Source organism: Macaca nemestrina, chromosome 3, assembly GCF_043159975.1.
Source record: "Macaca nemestrina isolate mMacNem1 chromosome 3, mMacNem.hap1, whole genome shotgun sequence".
NCBI lineage: Eukaryota > Metazoa > Chordata > Mammalia > Primates > Cercopithecidae > Macaca > Macaca nemestrina.
Window position 1 is genome coordinate 102485151 of NC_092127.1, and position 17830 is coordinate 102502980.

General features: G+C 37.1%; 1 protein-coding gene across 10 annotated transcripts in view; it reads right to left on the reverse strand.

The window, feature by feature from the left end:
• The window catches only part of LOC105479667 (protein tyrosine phosphatase non-receptor type 13), a 225357-nt gene that overhangs the window by 136050 nt on the left and 71477 nt on the right, over nt 1-17830 (reverse strand). For all 10 annotated transcript variants that reach the window (XM_011737771.2, XM_011737770.2, XM_011737769.2 and 7 more), the window contains 2 exons: nt 17341-17519; nt 2052-2117 (listed from right to left, as the gene is read on the reverse strand). In XM_011737771.2, coding sequence (XP_011736073.2) covers nt 2052-2117; nt 17341-17519 — 245 coding nt within the window. The remainder of the gene's footprint in view (nt 1-2051; nt 2118-17340; nt 17520-17830) is intronic.

Here is a 17830-nt window from a genome sequence, read left to right on the forward strand (position 1 = left end):
TTATAATTATGTTGGCCGGGCGCGGTGGCTCAAGCCTGTAATCCCAGCACTTTGGGAGGCCGAGACGGGTGGATCACTAGGTCAGGAGATCGAGACCATCCTGGCTAACACGGTGAAACCCCGTCTCTACTAAAAAATACAAAAAACTAGCCGGGCGAGGTGGCGGGCGCCTGTAGTCCCAGCTACTCAGGAGGCTGAGACAGGAGAATGGCCCGAACCCGGGAGGCGGAGCTTGCAGTGAGCTGAAATCCGGCCACTGCACTCCAGCCTGAGCGACAGAGCGAGACTCCGTCTCAAAAAAAAAAAAAAAATTATAATTATGTTGGTCAAACAGACAAGCCAGAATGTGAGGTTTTTTTATTCGTTAACGTATTTTGTAGAATATTATATCTGAATGGCCAAAGAGCATATGAAAGGGTGGCCAATATCATTATTAAGAAATGTAAATTAAAACCACTACAAAAAGAAGCTACTACACACACAATAAAATAGTGAAAAATAAAAATACTAACAATACAAGAATTGGTAAGGAGTGGAGCAATTAAAACTCACATCCAAGCTGATGGGAGTTTAAACTGGTATATCCACCTTGGTCTAAACAAATGCCTTTCTTATGAGCCTTCCACTTCTCATCCATTTGGGTATTATTAATATATCATCCTTTAGGGTTAGCTTAGATGCAATGTCCTTTAAGAAATCTGTCCTGATCCTCCAAACCTAACCAGAAGTCCCAACTCTGTTTTCCATAGCGTCCTCCATTTTCTCTAACATAGCATTTATTGCATTATGTTGTAATTGGCCGTTTTGCTGTCTATTCCTTCCAAAAAACTGCGTAGGCATGGGTCACTACAGTCTTAGTGTCTAACAGTCTCTGACACAAGGTAGGTACTTAATAAATACTTTTAAATTAGTATTAAATATTTCTAAAATGTTCTGACTTCTGATCCTAAAACACTAGCTTATATTTCCCCTTTAATTTATATTTATTGATATTGACTCTCTATTTATATTTGATACTGACTTTATTTCCAGTTATTGGAAAAGAACATAAAGTGTTATGGACTGTGATCACATTTTACAAGTTAGGTTGCATAATACAAGACACCAATATTTCCAGTAATATTTTAACTTTCTCATTTATATTTACAGAATTGAAACTGAAGAGAGAAAGAAAATATACATTATTTTTCATGACATAAAACCAAATGAAGTAAAGAATATCATTTATCTTTTATGGATCTTAAGATGTTTGTATTTTAGAATAAAAGGCTAAAATGCTTGTTACTTCTTTTATTTAATAAGAAAAAAAACAGACCTAGTTATTTTTGGTTTTTACTTATAAATGCCTAAAATAAAACCTAATTCTATATGTTATATCTTGCCTTGATGAAATATAGCTATTTTTAAATTTTCAATTACTATTTACTACTATGTTTATATTGGTCTTTAGGAATCAGAATTATTTTAGAAAATAATGATTAGAAGCGGCCCAATGGCGAACATGGCCCAGGACCTCAGCAAGTGTTACTTTAATACCTATGTCTGCTGCTATAGGGGTGGTGAAGTATGATGTATGATTTGAAGTGCCAAGAGAAAAAGCTATGACATTCTCTAATACAATACTCAGAGACATAGGGCTACTATTCCTAGAGTTTTTGTATCAAAAAAGCTATCACATTCAGTAGAATGAATCATCAAAGACAAGAGATTTCCAATCTCTCTTAACAGTCACTAAATTAGATAAAATAAAGTATACTCCCATTTATCTTGCTATAATTTTGAAGAGGCCAGCTCCATCTCACAGATTGAGTTGTTGAAACCTGGGTAGTAATTGCTACAGTTCTAGGAATACCTTAAAAATACTGTCTTTAGTACTTTATTATAAGTTCATCCTGAAAGTACGACATTATTAATATAAACAACCTCCATAGGAATGCTGGTACACCTGACAGCACGCTGTGGAACACATATAAATACGTTGAAGAGCTATGATAAAAGGTGTAAAATTGAGCACATGTAAAAAGTGTAACAACTGTAAACAATTAACTTACTTGGCTCTGAGGCACTTCATGATCAGCCCCCCAATACAGTGTCATTCCAAGAGAATAAATGTAGATCTAGGAATAGAATTTTTAAGAAATAATTTTATGATAAAATGCAATAGAAAATTTAGCAAGTGCTATAAATACAGATTATTTTGTTCCAAAGAAAATATAATACACAATTTGAGAAAATCATCATTTTATATTTTACATAAAAGTATATGAGAGCTTAAAAGAGATAGTAAGACTGGAAATTATTACAACAGATGTTTTTCTAATTCCCCAGCCCATCCTTTATCAATAATCGTTTCTGTTAGCTTTTCAAGTTTCCTTATGCAAATTCAAGCAAATATGAATATATATTCTTATTTCCTCCTTTTACAAAAGATCAAAAACCTTAAAAATTACTAGGCACTTTGCTTTTTTTTTTGAGGCAGAGTCTGGCTCTGTCGCCCAGGCTGGAGTGCAGTGGCACAATCTCGGCTCACTGCAACCTCCATTCCCTGGCGATTCTCCTTCTCAGCCTCCTGAGTAGCTGGGATTAGAGATGCCCGCCACCATGCCTGACTAATTTTTCTATTTTAAGTACAGAAGGGGTTTCGCCATGTTGGCCAGGCTGGTCTTGAATTCCTGACCTCAGGTGATCTGTCCGCCTCCACCTCCCAAAGTGCTGGGATTACAGGTGTGAGCCACTGCGCCCGGCAGGTACCTTGCATTTTAAACTTATCAATAGATATTTCCATATCAATGCTTAGAGATCTTATTTTTTAAAAATGGTACATAGAATTCCATTAGTGGTTGTAGCACTGTTTATATAACCAATCTGTTATTAACAGAGAATTAAAAAATTTTTTTCAAACCTTTGCTACTATAAATGATGTTTCAGTAAACAGCCTTGTATGTATTCCTCTTAAATTGATTCTCTGAGATAATGGATGAGAAAGTAAATCATCTGTAGTTTTTATACAGATTGTCAGATTCCCTTACATAACAGTTGTACCATTTTGTACTTCTACCAGTAAAATATAAGAGGTTTTCCACAAGCCTTGTCCATAGAGGTATTACGAAGACTTGGGGTTTTGCCAATCTAAAAATTGACCAGTAAATCTCACTGCATCACTGCAGTTTTTGTTTTATTTTGTTTTTTGACAGGATCTTTCTCTGTTGCCCAGCCTGGAGTGAGGTGGTGCAATCATAGCTCACTGTTGCCTCAAACTCCTGGGCTCAAGTGATCCTCCTGTCTCAGCTTCTCAAGTAGCTGGGACTACAGGCATGTAAAACCATTTCTGCCTAATTTTTAAAATTTTTTGTAGAGATGGGGATCTCTCTATATTGCCAAGGCTGTTCTCGAACTCCTGACGTCAAGGGATCCTCCTGCCTTGGCCTCTCAGTGTGCTGGGATTATAGACAAGAACCACCTCACTTGGCTTCACTGCAGTTTTTTGGTTTTTGTCTTTCCTCAGTGCAGTTTTGATTAACATTTTCTCACAATGAATGGGTAGCGTAGTACAAGGAGAAGGAAGATGAATCAAAGGAGTTTTCTTTAGGTTGTTTGCTTTTTTTTGTTTCTTAAAGATTAAAAAAACAACATATTTTTATGCTGATAGAAATGATTCAACAGGGAAAACGGAAATGCAGGAGAGAATGGAGATTGCTAGAGGAACACTGTTAAGTAGATAAGGAGATTGATGCTAAAGCACAAATGGAAGAGTTGGCTTTATAGAAGAGCATGGACAGTTCATCTGTAGTAAGATGGCAGAGCATATGGGAATTCACATGGGGAGGCTGCTAGAGGAATGCTAGGGAAAGTCTTGATTGCTTCTTTTTTTTTAAAAAATTATTATTATACTTTGAGTTCTAGGGTACATGTGCATAATGTGCAGGTTTGTTACATATGTATACTTGTGCCATGTTGGTGTGCTGCAGCCATCAACTCATCAGCACCCATAACTCGTCATTTACATCAGGTATAACTCCCAATGCAATCCCTCCCCCCTCCCCCCTCCCCATGATAGGCCCCGGTGTGTGATGTTCCCCTTCCCGAGTCCAAGTGATCTCATTGTTCAGTTCCCACCTATGAGTGAGAACATGCGGTGTTTGGTTTTCTGTTCTTGTGATACTTTGCTAAGAATGATGGTTTCCAGCTGCATCCATGTCCCTACAAAGGACACAAACTCATCCTTTTTTATGGCTGCATAGTATTCCACGGTGTATATGTGCCACATTTTCTTAATCCAGTCTGTCACTGATGGACATTTGGGTTGATTCCAAGTCTTTGCTATTGTGAATAGTGCCGCAATAAACATACGTGTGCATGTGTCTTTATAGCAGCATGATTTATAATTCTTTGGGTATATACCCAGTAATGGGATGGCTGGGTCATATGGTACATCTAGTTCTAGATCCTTGAGGAATCACCATACTGTTTTCCATAATGGTTGAACTAGTTTACAATCCCACCAACAGTGTAAAAGTGTTCCTGTTTCTCCACATCCTCTCCAGCACCTGTTGTTTCCTGACTTTTTAATGATCGCCATTCTAACTGGTGTGACAAGGTATCTCATTGTGGTTTTGATTTGCATTTCTCTGATGGCCAGTGATGATGAGCATTTTTTCATGTGTCTGTTGGCTGTATGAATGTCTTCTTTTGAGAAATGTCTGTTCATATCCTTTGCCCACTTTTTGATGGGGTTGTTTGTTTTTTTCTTGTAAATTTGTTTGAGTTCTTTATAGGTTCTGGATATTAGCCCTTTGTCAGATGAGTAGATTGCAAAAATTTTCTCCCATTCTGTAGGTTGCCTGTTCACTCTGATGGTAGTTTCTTTTGCTGTGCAGAAGCTCTTTAGTTTAATTAGATCCCATTTGTCAATTTTGGCTTTTGTTGCCGTTGCTTTTGGTGTTTTAGACATGAAGTCTTTGCCCATGCCTATGTCCTGAATGGTACTACCTAGGTTTTCCTCTAGGATTTTTATGGTATTAGGTCTAACATTTAAGTCTCTAATCCATCTTGAATTAATTTTCGTATAAGGAGTAAGGAAAGGATCCAGTTTTAGCTTTCTACTTATGGCTAGCCAATTTTCCCAGCACCATTTATTAAATAGGGAATCCTTTCCCCATTTCTTGTTTCTCTCAGGTTTGTCAAAGATCAGATGGCTGTAGATGTGTGGTATTATTTCTGAGGACTCGGTTCTGTTCCATTGGTCTATATCTCTGTTTTGGTACCAGTACCATGCTGTTTTGGTTACTGTAGCCTTGTAGTATAGTTTGAAGTCAGGTAGCGTGATGCCTCCAGCTTTGTTCTTTTGACTTCTGTGACACAAGAAGCAAGATCTCAGTAATAATAATCATCTTTCTATTTCCTTCTGTTAAGAGGTTCAGAGCTAATCTTCTGGGCCACTTCTATCAACACTGAATTCTTGCCATGCGCTTTTGTTGTTGTTTCATTTTGTTTCATCACTACAGCTTCATCTTATTTTCTTTCCTTTATTTACTCGGCTCGTATTTTTTTTCACCTTTATTTTTCAATGCTATAAACTGTCTCAAATCCTCTTTAGAAATCAGTCAGATATATGTAATAAAAGTGGGTACCCTTCTTACAATCGCACAACACTTTAATATATCCCTTAAATTGCTTCCTAAGTTATTTCTCAATTACAGATTAGAAAAGTTGTTCCACTTTTCAAATATGTTCATGGCTCTCAATTTTTAAACATTCAAATTTTAAAACAACGACATTCAGGGCTCACTTTGACCTGCCTCTATTTCCATTCTGCAAGCAGGTTTTTAAGTTTTCTTCTGTCATCGTTCCTTCCCTTATCACAACCTAAACACTCAGCACATCTAGATAATTTTCTGTTGGCAAAATACATCCTTTTCTTTCTCAGCTTTTCGTGAGCTTTCTTTCCACCAAGAATATTCTTTCTTTGTCTCTGGCCATTATTGATAGGCCAGAGATGATGTTTCCCCTTATATATGCTATATAAATACTTCCAAACAAGTTAAAGCATTATCTCATATATGATACAGTTATATTCCTGCATCACACTTCAATAGTATCTCTGATGATGTAGTTAACTAATATTATCTTGTTGTATAGTTAGATGAGTCCTTGTTTGTCTTCCTTGAGGGGAACAGCTTTTTGTTTTAGTGTCCCTCTTAGCAAGTAACACAGAACTTTACATAGTAGATATTCAATACATGTCTGCTGAATTAAATTAAATGTGCAAGAAGTTCAAGACAGGCTAGTGCAGACTATTTTTATCATATTTCTCTCTAAGTTCCTTTCCAAAGAGTCTTAAATGTAAATACCTTTTCAAAGAGCCTCTTATATGAAAAACATTTTTCATAGCTTTAGCATAAAGGACTAATTGAATGCTCTATTAATTTTGGTTTATGACTCTTTGAGATGTGGCCCATGCTTTAAGATTCTTTATTATATTTACTTCTCAATATGCCAAAGTGAGTTACTATATGTTAATAATTTTTATACATGACTATAATAAAACATTCTTAAAACTAGGTTATAAAATTGTACATTTGCTGATCACCTATGTATATCGTATAATGGTTAGTCGTATGTGTCAACCTGACTGGACCAAAGGATGCCCAGATATTTGGTCAAATCTCATTCTGCGTGTTTCTGTGGAAGTGTTTTTGGGTGAAATTAACATTTACATCAGTAGACTGAGGAAAGCAGACTGCCCTCCCTATCACGGGCGGGCCCTTTCCAGTCAGTTGAAGGCTTGAAAAGAACAGAAAGGTTAACTCTCCTCTGAGTAAGAGAATTCTTTCTGCCTAACTGCCCTAGAACCGGGATATCAGGATTTTCCTCCTTTGGACTCAAACTGAAACCCTCTTGGGTCTTGAGCCTGCCAGTCTTTGAACTAGAACTACACCAGCAATTCTACTGTTTCTCTGACCTTCAGACTCAGACTTGAACTACACCATTGGCTCTCCTGAATCTCCAGTTTACAAACTCATCCTGAGGATCTTGGAGCTTGTGAGCCTTCATAATTGCATGAGCCAACCCTTTATAATAAATCTCTCTATATATACAAATACACACACACACACACACACACACACACACACACACACACACCCCATTGGTTCTGTTTCTCTGCAGAACCTTGACTAATACATATAGGTATGAAATACCTCTATAGAAAAAATAAAATATGCAAAATTATAATTGCTACTTTACTAAGATGATATTTTATATGGATTCCACACTTTTAGTAACATTTTAAATCATAATTAAAAATACATTGTTGAGTTGTTAGATAACTCCAGGTATGTCAGATCTTTGTTAAAATAACCTGATAATACCACCTGGTATCTAATATTAGAAAAATATTTCTTAAAGAATACAAAGAAAAATGCTTTTACATCTATTCCAAACAGTCGGTACAGGGTCAGTGAATGATGCTTCCATATACATTATTCATAAATTAAAAGAGTTTTTACTGTTGATGCAGCCTGAAAAGACACAGGGATAAAGATCACTGATACAAAGATGTAACTAAATTAATTCAGTAGCACTGACATCACTGACAGTGCTTAGTTCATCTGGTTAATAAACAGCAGCAGTAGATGGGTTACAGACTGCATATATGTATATTGTGTAGAAAGGAGGAAGGTCACACACAGGAAGGATTACTCAAAAACAGGCAAGTATTTGATATACATATTTTCCTTTGTTTTTTATATAATGAGAAAAAAGGGGAATCCACAATCCAGCTGACAAATATCTTCTACTAAAGATATCAACAAGTCCAGGGCCAAAAAAGAATTAGGCAGTATAAGTTTAAAAAAGTTTTGATCTGCTTCTCACTTGTATTGCTTATTTAGCTTCTCAGGGAATTTGTGGTTTCGTGACCTTTGTTGGTCCATCTGTACCTTACAGACAGCACAGAGATGCTCTATTTCCCTTCCTTAGTATAGCAGTATAGCAGGCCAGGACACAGTCCTATAGAGGTGGGTGCCTTTGATAGTGATGATTTGTATATACAGGATTCAGTGAAAAGATGGAAGAGCTGATTCTAGATGACATGCATGTAAAGAAGAGCTAGACAACTACCCATTCAGTCAACATTTTTTCTGAAAGTCACTAAACTAGGGAGTGTGATAAGATACAAATATTTCATCCTGGTATCTATAACATCACTATCATAAGCTAATATATATTATTATATGTAATAAAATATAAACAGCTAGCATGCACATAATGCTTACTGTGTGCCAAGCTTACATTACATATTTCTTTTTCTTTCCTTTCTTCTTTTTTTTAGACAGAGTCTTACTCTGCCGCCCAGGCTGGAGTGCAGTGGCACGATATTGGCTCACTGCAACCTTCACCTCCTGGGTTCAAGTGATTCTCCCTGCCTCAGCCTCTTGAGTAGCTGGGATTACAGCACCTACCACCATGCACAGCTAATTTTTGTATTTTTAGTAGAGATAGGGTTTCGCCATGTTGGCCAGGCTGGTCTTGAACTCCTGACCTCAGGTGATCTGCCTTCCTTGGTCTCCCAAAGTGCTGGAATTACAGGTGTGAGCCACCACGCCCGGCCTACATTATATACATTAGCTCATTCAATCTTGCAGAGGGAAGGTAACTTGCCCAGGGTCACACAGCTATTTAATTGACAGAGGCAAAATTCTAACTCTGGCTTCAGTTTCTTACCCTCAGCACTACTGCTGTTCGGGACTGGATAATTCTTTGCAGTGGGGAGCTGCCCTGTAAATTGTAGGATATTGAGCAGGATCCATGGCTTCTACCCATTAGATGCCAATAGTACTATCTACTCCTACCCTCTCAGTTATGACAACCAAAATTGTCTCCAGATATTGCCAAATGTTCCATAGAAGGGAAAACTGCCTCTGGCTGAAAACTAATAATTTAATCTATATATCCTTTTCCAGAATTAGAAGTCTAACAGGAGAGAGATATAAATATATATGTATGCACCTATGTATTAAACAAAGTAGTAGTAAATTTGTGCTAAGGAAACTCAAGGAGACAAGAAAAGGTTCCTTTCGACTACAGAGGAATTAGAAGAAACTTAAAGTAGAGAGGAGTTAAGCTGAGACTTGGAACATAGATTATGTGTCCCTCTCTGTGTTCTTAATATTCTGTATACATCTCTTATCATTGTGTATATTCCCTGCATATCATCATCATCATCACCATCACCACCATTTCTTTGTCTCTCAGCCTCCTGGCCCTTTGAGAGTAAGGTCTACTCCTTATTCATCTTTGTATCTCCTTGACCTCTTATAGTGTTGGACATATTATAAGTCCTCAGGAGATGCTCACTGAAAGAATGGATGGTACATAGGATGTGGAAACATGAAAACAGGGAAGAAAGGCATTGCCATGCAAAGAAGTGAATCCCAGAAGCACAAGATCTGCCTAAAAACCACTGGCTACAGCTTGTGCATCTACAAAGAGGAGTGAGAAGGTAGTTGGGACCAGACTCTGGAGAGATTTTCATGTTTGGTTAAGGAATCTGTACTTCATTGGGCAAAAAAGGAGCAACACAATGAAGGTTTTGGAGGGGAACAATCCCTCATGATCAGGGGTATGACATGATCAGGGGTATTAATCTGACAGTGGCAAAGAGAACAGTCAAGAAGCAGGAATAAGAGTTAGGAGACATGACAAAAGTCCAAGAGAAGAGAAATGAGAACTTCACCATAGTGCCAGCAATAGGGCTGAAGAGGAAAGAACTGGAATGGCTAAACTTAGAAAGCAGACTTGAGAAATTCAGGCAATTAAGTACATATATGAAAAGGGAGGAACCAGAGATAGGGATACAAAGAAAATGTGATATAGAAAGATGAGAGTCAAGGAGGCTCATTAATATAACTCTTGTAGGATAGAAATACATTTCTGTCTGCACAGTTATAATGTACTGGAATATAAACTCCATGCACAGCGGGATTTTGTCCCGTTCACCACTGTATCCCTAGACCTAGCACAGCATTTGACATACAATAGTGATAGTCACTATTTCTTGGATGCTTACTACATGCTGGGTACTGTCCCAAGCACTTTGTAAGTATTACCTTATTTCATTTTCTAACAACCCTACAAGGTAAGTATTATTATTAACACCATAGACATAAGGCACTTGAGGCATGGAGAGGTTAAGCAAATTGCCTGAGTTCATATATCCCTTAGGTGACAAAGCCAGAATTCAACCCAGAGTCCACACATGATAAATATTTGTTGAAATATAAAATGGGATAATAAAATTATCATCATTGGGAAGGCTAACAGAATACTTTCTACCTCTTGATCCATTCTCTAAAGAGGAGATGAAAAGCCTTCAAAGATTTGCCTCACTGACCACAAGAGACAGGCTGGGTGAGACACTGCAGTCTGAGGTGCAGATACCTCTCATCCAGCCATCTCTGGATCTCTGTGAAGAAATATGAGCTGCTTTACATGTGCTACATAGCTCCTTTTAGCAACACACCCCTGGGACTGTGTGGCAACAAATCATAGATACCTCTGGGTTAAAAAATTTTTACTCATTACCAAATATGGCATAGAGGAACTGTTCTCAAACTATGCTATGCATCAGAATCACCTGAAGGGCCTGATAAAACACAGGTGGCTGCGTCATACCTCCAGGATGTCTGATTCAGTAGGTCTGGAGTAGAGCCTGAGAACTTGCTTTTCTAAAAAATTCCCAGGTGATAGTGATGCTGATTGGAAGGAGCAGACTTTGAGGACCACTAGTAGAGAGGATAGGGGATACAATAATGAGGACAAACAGGGTCCCTTCCATATCAAATCTTCACTGCTGTATACAAGATAAGATAATGTGACATATGAGAAGTACACAGAGAGAACAATAGAGCATAAGAGAAAGCTTCACATCTACAGTAAAAGTTAGCCGGACGGTGAGGGGATGAATCGAGAATCAAAATAGCATCAGTCTGGGTGAAAAGAATTTTCGAAGCTGAAAGAAGAGAATGCACAAAGGTTGAGAAGAAAGAAAGAATGTAGCATATCTCAGACACTGAAGTAAATTCAGAATGACTGAAGCACAGAGCTTGACACAAAGACGGCTCAGACAAGGCCAATACAGTACGACCCTGAAGGCCGTGCTCAGGAGTCAAGAGTTCATTCACGGGACATGGAGAATCTGAATAATTTTAAACAGGAATAGAACAAGATCATACATGGGCTTTCAAAACTGCACTGACTGCACTTTAAAGAATGGACTAGCCATGGGCAAGACTGGAGTTGGGAGATTATGAGAAGTGTTTGCAGCACTGGTCATTTGTGATGGACTGAACTGAGGTGGAAGCAGTGAAATCTAATATATGTAGACATATATGAGATATACTAAAAAGGTAGACTCAAAAGAAATTAATCATAGGATTTAGGAAATGGGGCCAGAGGTGAATGACAAATTAAGAATGACACCTTAGATTTTTCCTTGGAAATTGGGGAAATGATGGTCCATTCATTTATAGGAAACACAATGGAAGGGAGAAAAGTTTCAGGGTATGAGAAGAAACAATGAGTTTAATTTCAGATCTATTGAGTCTCAGATGCCTGTGGCACATTCCAGTGAAGATATCTAATAAGTAGCTTTACATAAAAGTCAAGAGCATGGTGCTAGAGATATATACATTTGGGATCTGTCAGCAAATAGTCAATGATTTTTTTAGCCCTTTAGAAAGAAGCAAGAATAAAAGTTACGATCCCTCTATCCAGAAGAATATATGAAGACACATTTTTTTGGTATGCATACAATTTTTAAACTTTTAATGGCCTCTTGAACTTATTCCTTTGACCTCTGAGGGGATGATGGAACTTAGGTTAAGATCTGATATATAAAGCAATTGTACAAATTTACTTAGTCATGACTCTTTTCTTTCAATATTTCCTAAAAGTCACCTCCAAAATTATTTTTAAAGCTCAAAACAGCAGGTTGTTATTTTCTTATTTTAAAATTAACCCTTTTCCCACAACATATTACCTTCCACATTTCGTCACACTTTACATACTGAGTGTGATGGTTAGTTTCTAAGATATAATAGCTTAATAATATATCTGACAACTTATTTAACTCTAGGCTACTTACTATTGGACTAGGAACACCAGTATCATATATTGCAAACCAAAACATGTTCTAGTGCTTTAGAGGAGACCCACCAACTGCAGAATGGCCACAGGGATCTGCTGAAATAGAATTATTTTAGGATCCATTTTGGTGCCCTAAATCTTCTCTCATCGGGCTAAATTTCCATCTTAAGAATTATTCCTTTAAGTTAAGATGATATAGACTTAAAGACTAATAAGATGGAAATGTGTTATCTGAATAGAGCAAAACATTAAGCCATTAACACTACAATAACATGACCAGAAATTAGTTTTTTAGCTAGTGGAACATAGTATGGTGAAGTGACATTTAAAGACCTAACTTTCTATGAGGCTTTTGCACCTATTAAAACTCTAGGATTTGGTGTCATCTTTTATTGTGGTTTTAAAAAAAAAAAAAAAAAAACCCACACAAGATTAAATTTACCAGCCAGGCACGGTGGCTCACACTTGTAATCCCAGCACTGTGGGAGGCTGAGGCAGATGGATCACGAGGTCAAACGATCGAGACCATCCTGGCCAACATGGTGAGACCCTGTCTCTACTAAAAATACAAAACTTAGCTGGGCATGGTGGCATGCGCCTGTAGTCCTAGCTACTTGGGAGGCTGATGCAGGAGAACTGCTTGAACTTGGGAGGTGGAGGTTGCAGTGAGCTGAGATTGTGCCACTGCATTCCAGCCTGGTGATACAGCTAGACTCCGTCTCAAAAGAAAAAAAAAAAAAAAAGATTAAATTTACCATCTAAGTATATATTTTAGTTGCGTTAAGCATATTTACACTGTTGTGCAACAATCTCTGGAACTTTTTCACCTTGTAAAACTAAAACTCTATACTTATTAAACACTAATTCTTCCCTCTACCCTCTCTGCCCAGTCCTTGGCAATCACCTTTCACCTTTTTGTTTCTATGATTTTGACTACTTTAGATACTTCATATGAGTGGAATCACATAGTATTTGTTAAGATTGGCTTATTTCACTTAGCATAACGTCTTCCAGGTTCATCCATGTTGTAGCACGTGACAAGACTGCCTTTTACTTAAGCCTGCATGATATTCATTGTATGTATATTCCACAGTTTTTTTATCCATTCATCTGCCAATGAACATTTGGGTTGCTTCCAGCTTTTGGCTATTGTGAATAACACTGCTATGAACATGGGTGTGCAAATATCTCTTTGAGTTCCTGCTGTGAATTGTTTTGGATATATATACTCAGAAGTGAAGTTGCTGGACCATATGGTAACTCTATTTTTAATTTTTTAAGAAACCTTTATACTGCTTTCCATAGTGACTGTACAATTTCACATTCTCACCAACAACACACAAGGGTTCCAATTTCTCTGCATCCTCACCAACAGTTGTTATGTCCTGTTCTTTTGATAGTAGCCATCCTAATGGATGTGAGATGGTACCTCTACAACCCCAACATTTAACATTTTCAATTTAATTATATGATTACATGTTGAACTCTGTCACTAGACAATCCTAGAGTGTCTTCTTCAGTGGCACAGGGTCCTGGTATACAACAAACATTTGTCAAATTTATGAATGAATGAAAACAGGACAGAGAATGGATTAACAAGATTTAACACAAAGTATGTACGGCAAAGTGTGATAAAGGGCATTTGGTTGTTTTTTGGTCAAGTTCGGTTGAGGCTTCTGCTAAGCTTGGGTAAGTAGATTTACTGTTATTGTCCTTCTAAAGATGATCCTTGATTTTCAAAAAGCACAGAGAGCAATAATTCTTGATATTTAGACTACAAATTAGTGGCAATAAACAAGATTAATTTATCAGAGACATAGTACAAATCTCTGGTGCACATCAATATTTTTGAACAGAAAGCACAACAGGAACTTGATTCAAGTTCCATTCCATCAAACCGATTTCAAAAGAATTGTCAAATAAATACACCTTCTGCCAAGCAAGCAGGAAGTAGAAAATTACCCAATAAAAGGGAAAAGCCAGAGGATAAAAAGCTTACTGTGGCCTGTATAAACCTGTCTACTCATTTAAAGGGATGTTATCTTGAAAAGTAAAGTTTTAAGGTAAATAAATGAAAATGCCTATTTACATAGTTGATATAGTAAGAGAGTTTTTTCATACAAATGTGTACAGTTTACAAAACACTTTTAAGTGTAAGTCCCTCTGAATGAAGAGAACATTCGCATGTATCAAGAGTGCTAGGCACTGAGCATTATAAAAATATTTATATGTCATCAACTGCAAACATTTATTGAGTGCTAGTTAATAGCATATTCTTAACTCATGAAAGTCATTAAGTGCAGCTACTTTCCTCGTTTTCAAAATGCCCTTGCCATTTTAAAACCAGAATACTGTGCTAGAATATATGGCTACTCTTCTGACCTTTGCTTCCTGTTATGAATAGGATCAAGAAACTTGATTTTCTTTGTATTTAAAATTACACTTAAGATTTTGAGGCATGGGGAAGCTAGAAGTTCCAATTAGACAGACTAAGAAATCAACTTTAACATGATAATGGCAACAATCCCACACCCATTTCATCCCCAACATTGCTTCTAAACACTTGGTAAAATAATAGAGTGGCTTTAGTCATTTTCCCAAACATGTGGTCTAACAGCTATTCCTAAACATGGGGTTAACTTGTTTGGGGGTCTAGACATCACAAGGCAAATTGGGAAACCTCTCAGAAAATCAGAAAAGCACTTGTGCATCTCAAATTTCTACTAAGCACTTTTTAAATTGTACTGTGGATTTTAAATGCTTACAGAAAGAATTCATAATACCTATGCACACATACCATACCTATTTCCAATGTTCTAATCCCTCTTTTAAAAGATTATTAAATGAATCATACAGGGTACAGAATGACTGCATCCTGTTTAAATAATAAAAATGAATAACTCTATATATACTATCCAGCTTAATAAAACATTACTGCTACACTTGAATACTTTCATGATACATAACAATGACCAAGACCATATCTAGTCTGCAATATACAAAAAGTTCTTTTCAAATACTTCATCTTATGTAATGGGAAATTTTTTAGTCTAATGCCTTAAGCATTACCCCTACCTCACAGCTACCATCTCCTTTCAATGCTTGCTTGTACCTCTCAAAATTCTTAAGTAGCTCATGGAATATCAAAGGTAGATAAACTGAAATCAGAATTCACTCTACCAATTCTTGTCAGTCTTTTTTCAGATACATAATTGATGGTTCAAATCAAGATGCCTTCCTTTAGCTTAGTCATCATGCACACACTCACACACATTCAATCTCTGAAAAGAAAAATAGGATTGTCGGTAGAAAGAAATTGGTAGAATTCCTTTAGATGGCAATTAGACAATGTATATTGAAGTTTAACATGTGTATATTTTTGATTTAATGATTTTGTTATTAGGAAATTACTAGGTTAATTTTTACACTTACATGGAATGATATATAGGAAAGAATGTTCATAGCCAATTCTGAATTATCTGGAGTACCCCATAGCGCTAAATTACCCACAGCCTGCTATATAATACAATTACCCAATGTCTTCTATAAAACACAATATATATGCCTAAATTTTTTTCATAACTTTGACAATAAAATTAGGTCTTAGTCTGAAGTCAGTTATATCACTATAGTCATACTGGATACTTCTATTATAAACCTTTACTTCTTCATTATGCCATCAAAAAAATCATTATGCCATTTTCAGTTCTTTTCCACAGAGTATCAAAACTCCCTGGCCAGGCACAGTGGCTCACACCTGTAATCCCAGCACTTTGGGAGGCCGAGGCAGGCAGATCACTTGAAGTCAGGAGTGTAAGATCAGCCTGGTCAACATGGTGAGACCCTGTCTCTACTAAAAATACAAAAATTAGCCAGGTGTGCTGGTATGTGCCTGTAATCCCACCTACTTGGGAGTCTGAGGCAGGAGAATTGCTTAAAACCAGGAGGCGGAGGTTGCAGTGAGCCAAGATTACGCCACTGCACTCTGACCTGGGCAAAGAAGCGACACTCCATCTCAAAACAAAACAAAACAAAACAAAACAACTTCCCAATTAGAGTCTCACAAAATCTTCCTTCTCCCATAGTTATCTACTTTTGTCAAATTTAACCTCCAAAATCACAAATTACATCAGTCATGCTCCTAAAAATATGATAGATCCCCACTGCCTAAGAAGAAAGCCTCAAGTTCTGGCATTCAAAAATCGCCCTCCTTCTAACCTAGAATCTTTCTTCCTTCCTTTACCCACATCCCTCTAGGTAGTAATGTTCTAGCCTAGCCAGTCTAACCAACCATTCCCCAATCACAGTGGACAATTTCTTACCTCTTGTCATTATCCATACCAATTACTCTGAGTAGAACGCCCTTTCTACCTATTTTTATTTATCTGAAGTCTATTCATTCTTCATAGCCTAACACAAATGCTACCCCTTCTCTGTGATATCATTCTACACTAAAAATTAATTGCTCATCTTGTACATTCTCAAAATACGATCACACTCCATAGCATTTATTTCATCCTGCCACATATTAGAGATCAGGGGTCTCCAACCCCCACCTCCAGCCCCATACCAGTCCCACAGCCTATTAGGAAGCGGGCTGCACAGCAGGAGGTGAGTGGTAGGCAAGTGAACATTACCACCTGAGCTCTGCCTCCTGTCAGATCAATGCTGGCATTAGATTCTCATAGGAATGCGAACCCTATTATGAACTGCACGTGTGAGGGACTGAGGCTGCACGCTTCTTATGAGAATCTAGTTCCTGATGATCTGAGTGGAACAGTTTCATGTTACAACCATTCCCCCACCACCCCATCCTTGGATAAACTGTCTTCCATGAAACCAGTCCCTGGTGCCAAAAAGGATGAGGATCACTGTTATAGATTGTTCTGTACATGTTAATCAGGGTCAACTTTCTAGTTATTTCTATATCTTTCTCGGGCACGGTGTTTTATACATAGCAGGTATTTAATAAGTATTTGTAAACATGCACTTAAACAATGGCTAACTTTTTTCATATATTTCTCAGAGCTATAAATCTTTATAAAACTATTTTGGATTCTTCAATAAAATAACTGAACTTCTTGGAATACATGATCATTTAAAACTCAATAGATTTTTCAGAGGGTTGAAACAGGGTAGCCCATTATCTTTATTTGACTTATCCCCACCCAAATAAAAAAATTAAACAGTTACCTTTTCAACATCTGAGAGAGAACTTAGTGATTGATTTTGAAGAACCTCTGGTGCAGTGAATGCTCGAAGATCCTGATTGGAAATATTTTCATCTGTAAATGATACACTACCAGATGGCAGCAACAGCAGAGACCACGGAGAAATGATGAAGCCAACAGCAGCAGGATCAGCTAGGCTTACTGGTTTGTAATTGCACCAAAATAAAAAAAAGAACAAGAAGAAAATTGCTTAAAATTATAATCACAGGAAACAGTAATCACTTCAATGGATAATCCAGCCTATTTGTATAGATGTTAATGAGTAGTTAACATATACCAAATCAACATGCTACAAAAAGATTGGGTTTCATATAAATACAACAGGTAGCATTATTAACAATAATGCCTTGATTTGGCTTAATTTTTCAAAATCTGGATAGCAGATCCTATCAACTAGAAATAGAGCCCTTTCATTGTTCGTCTTAAGAATTAAACTTGGTTCAAATGTTTTA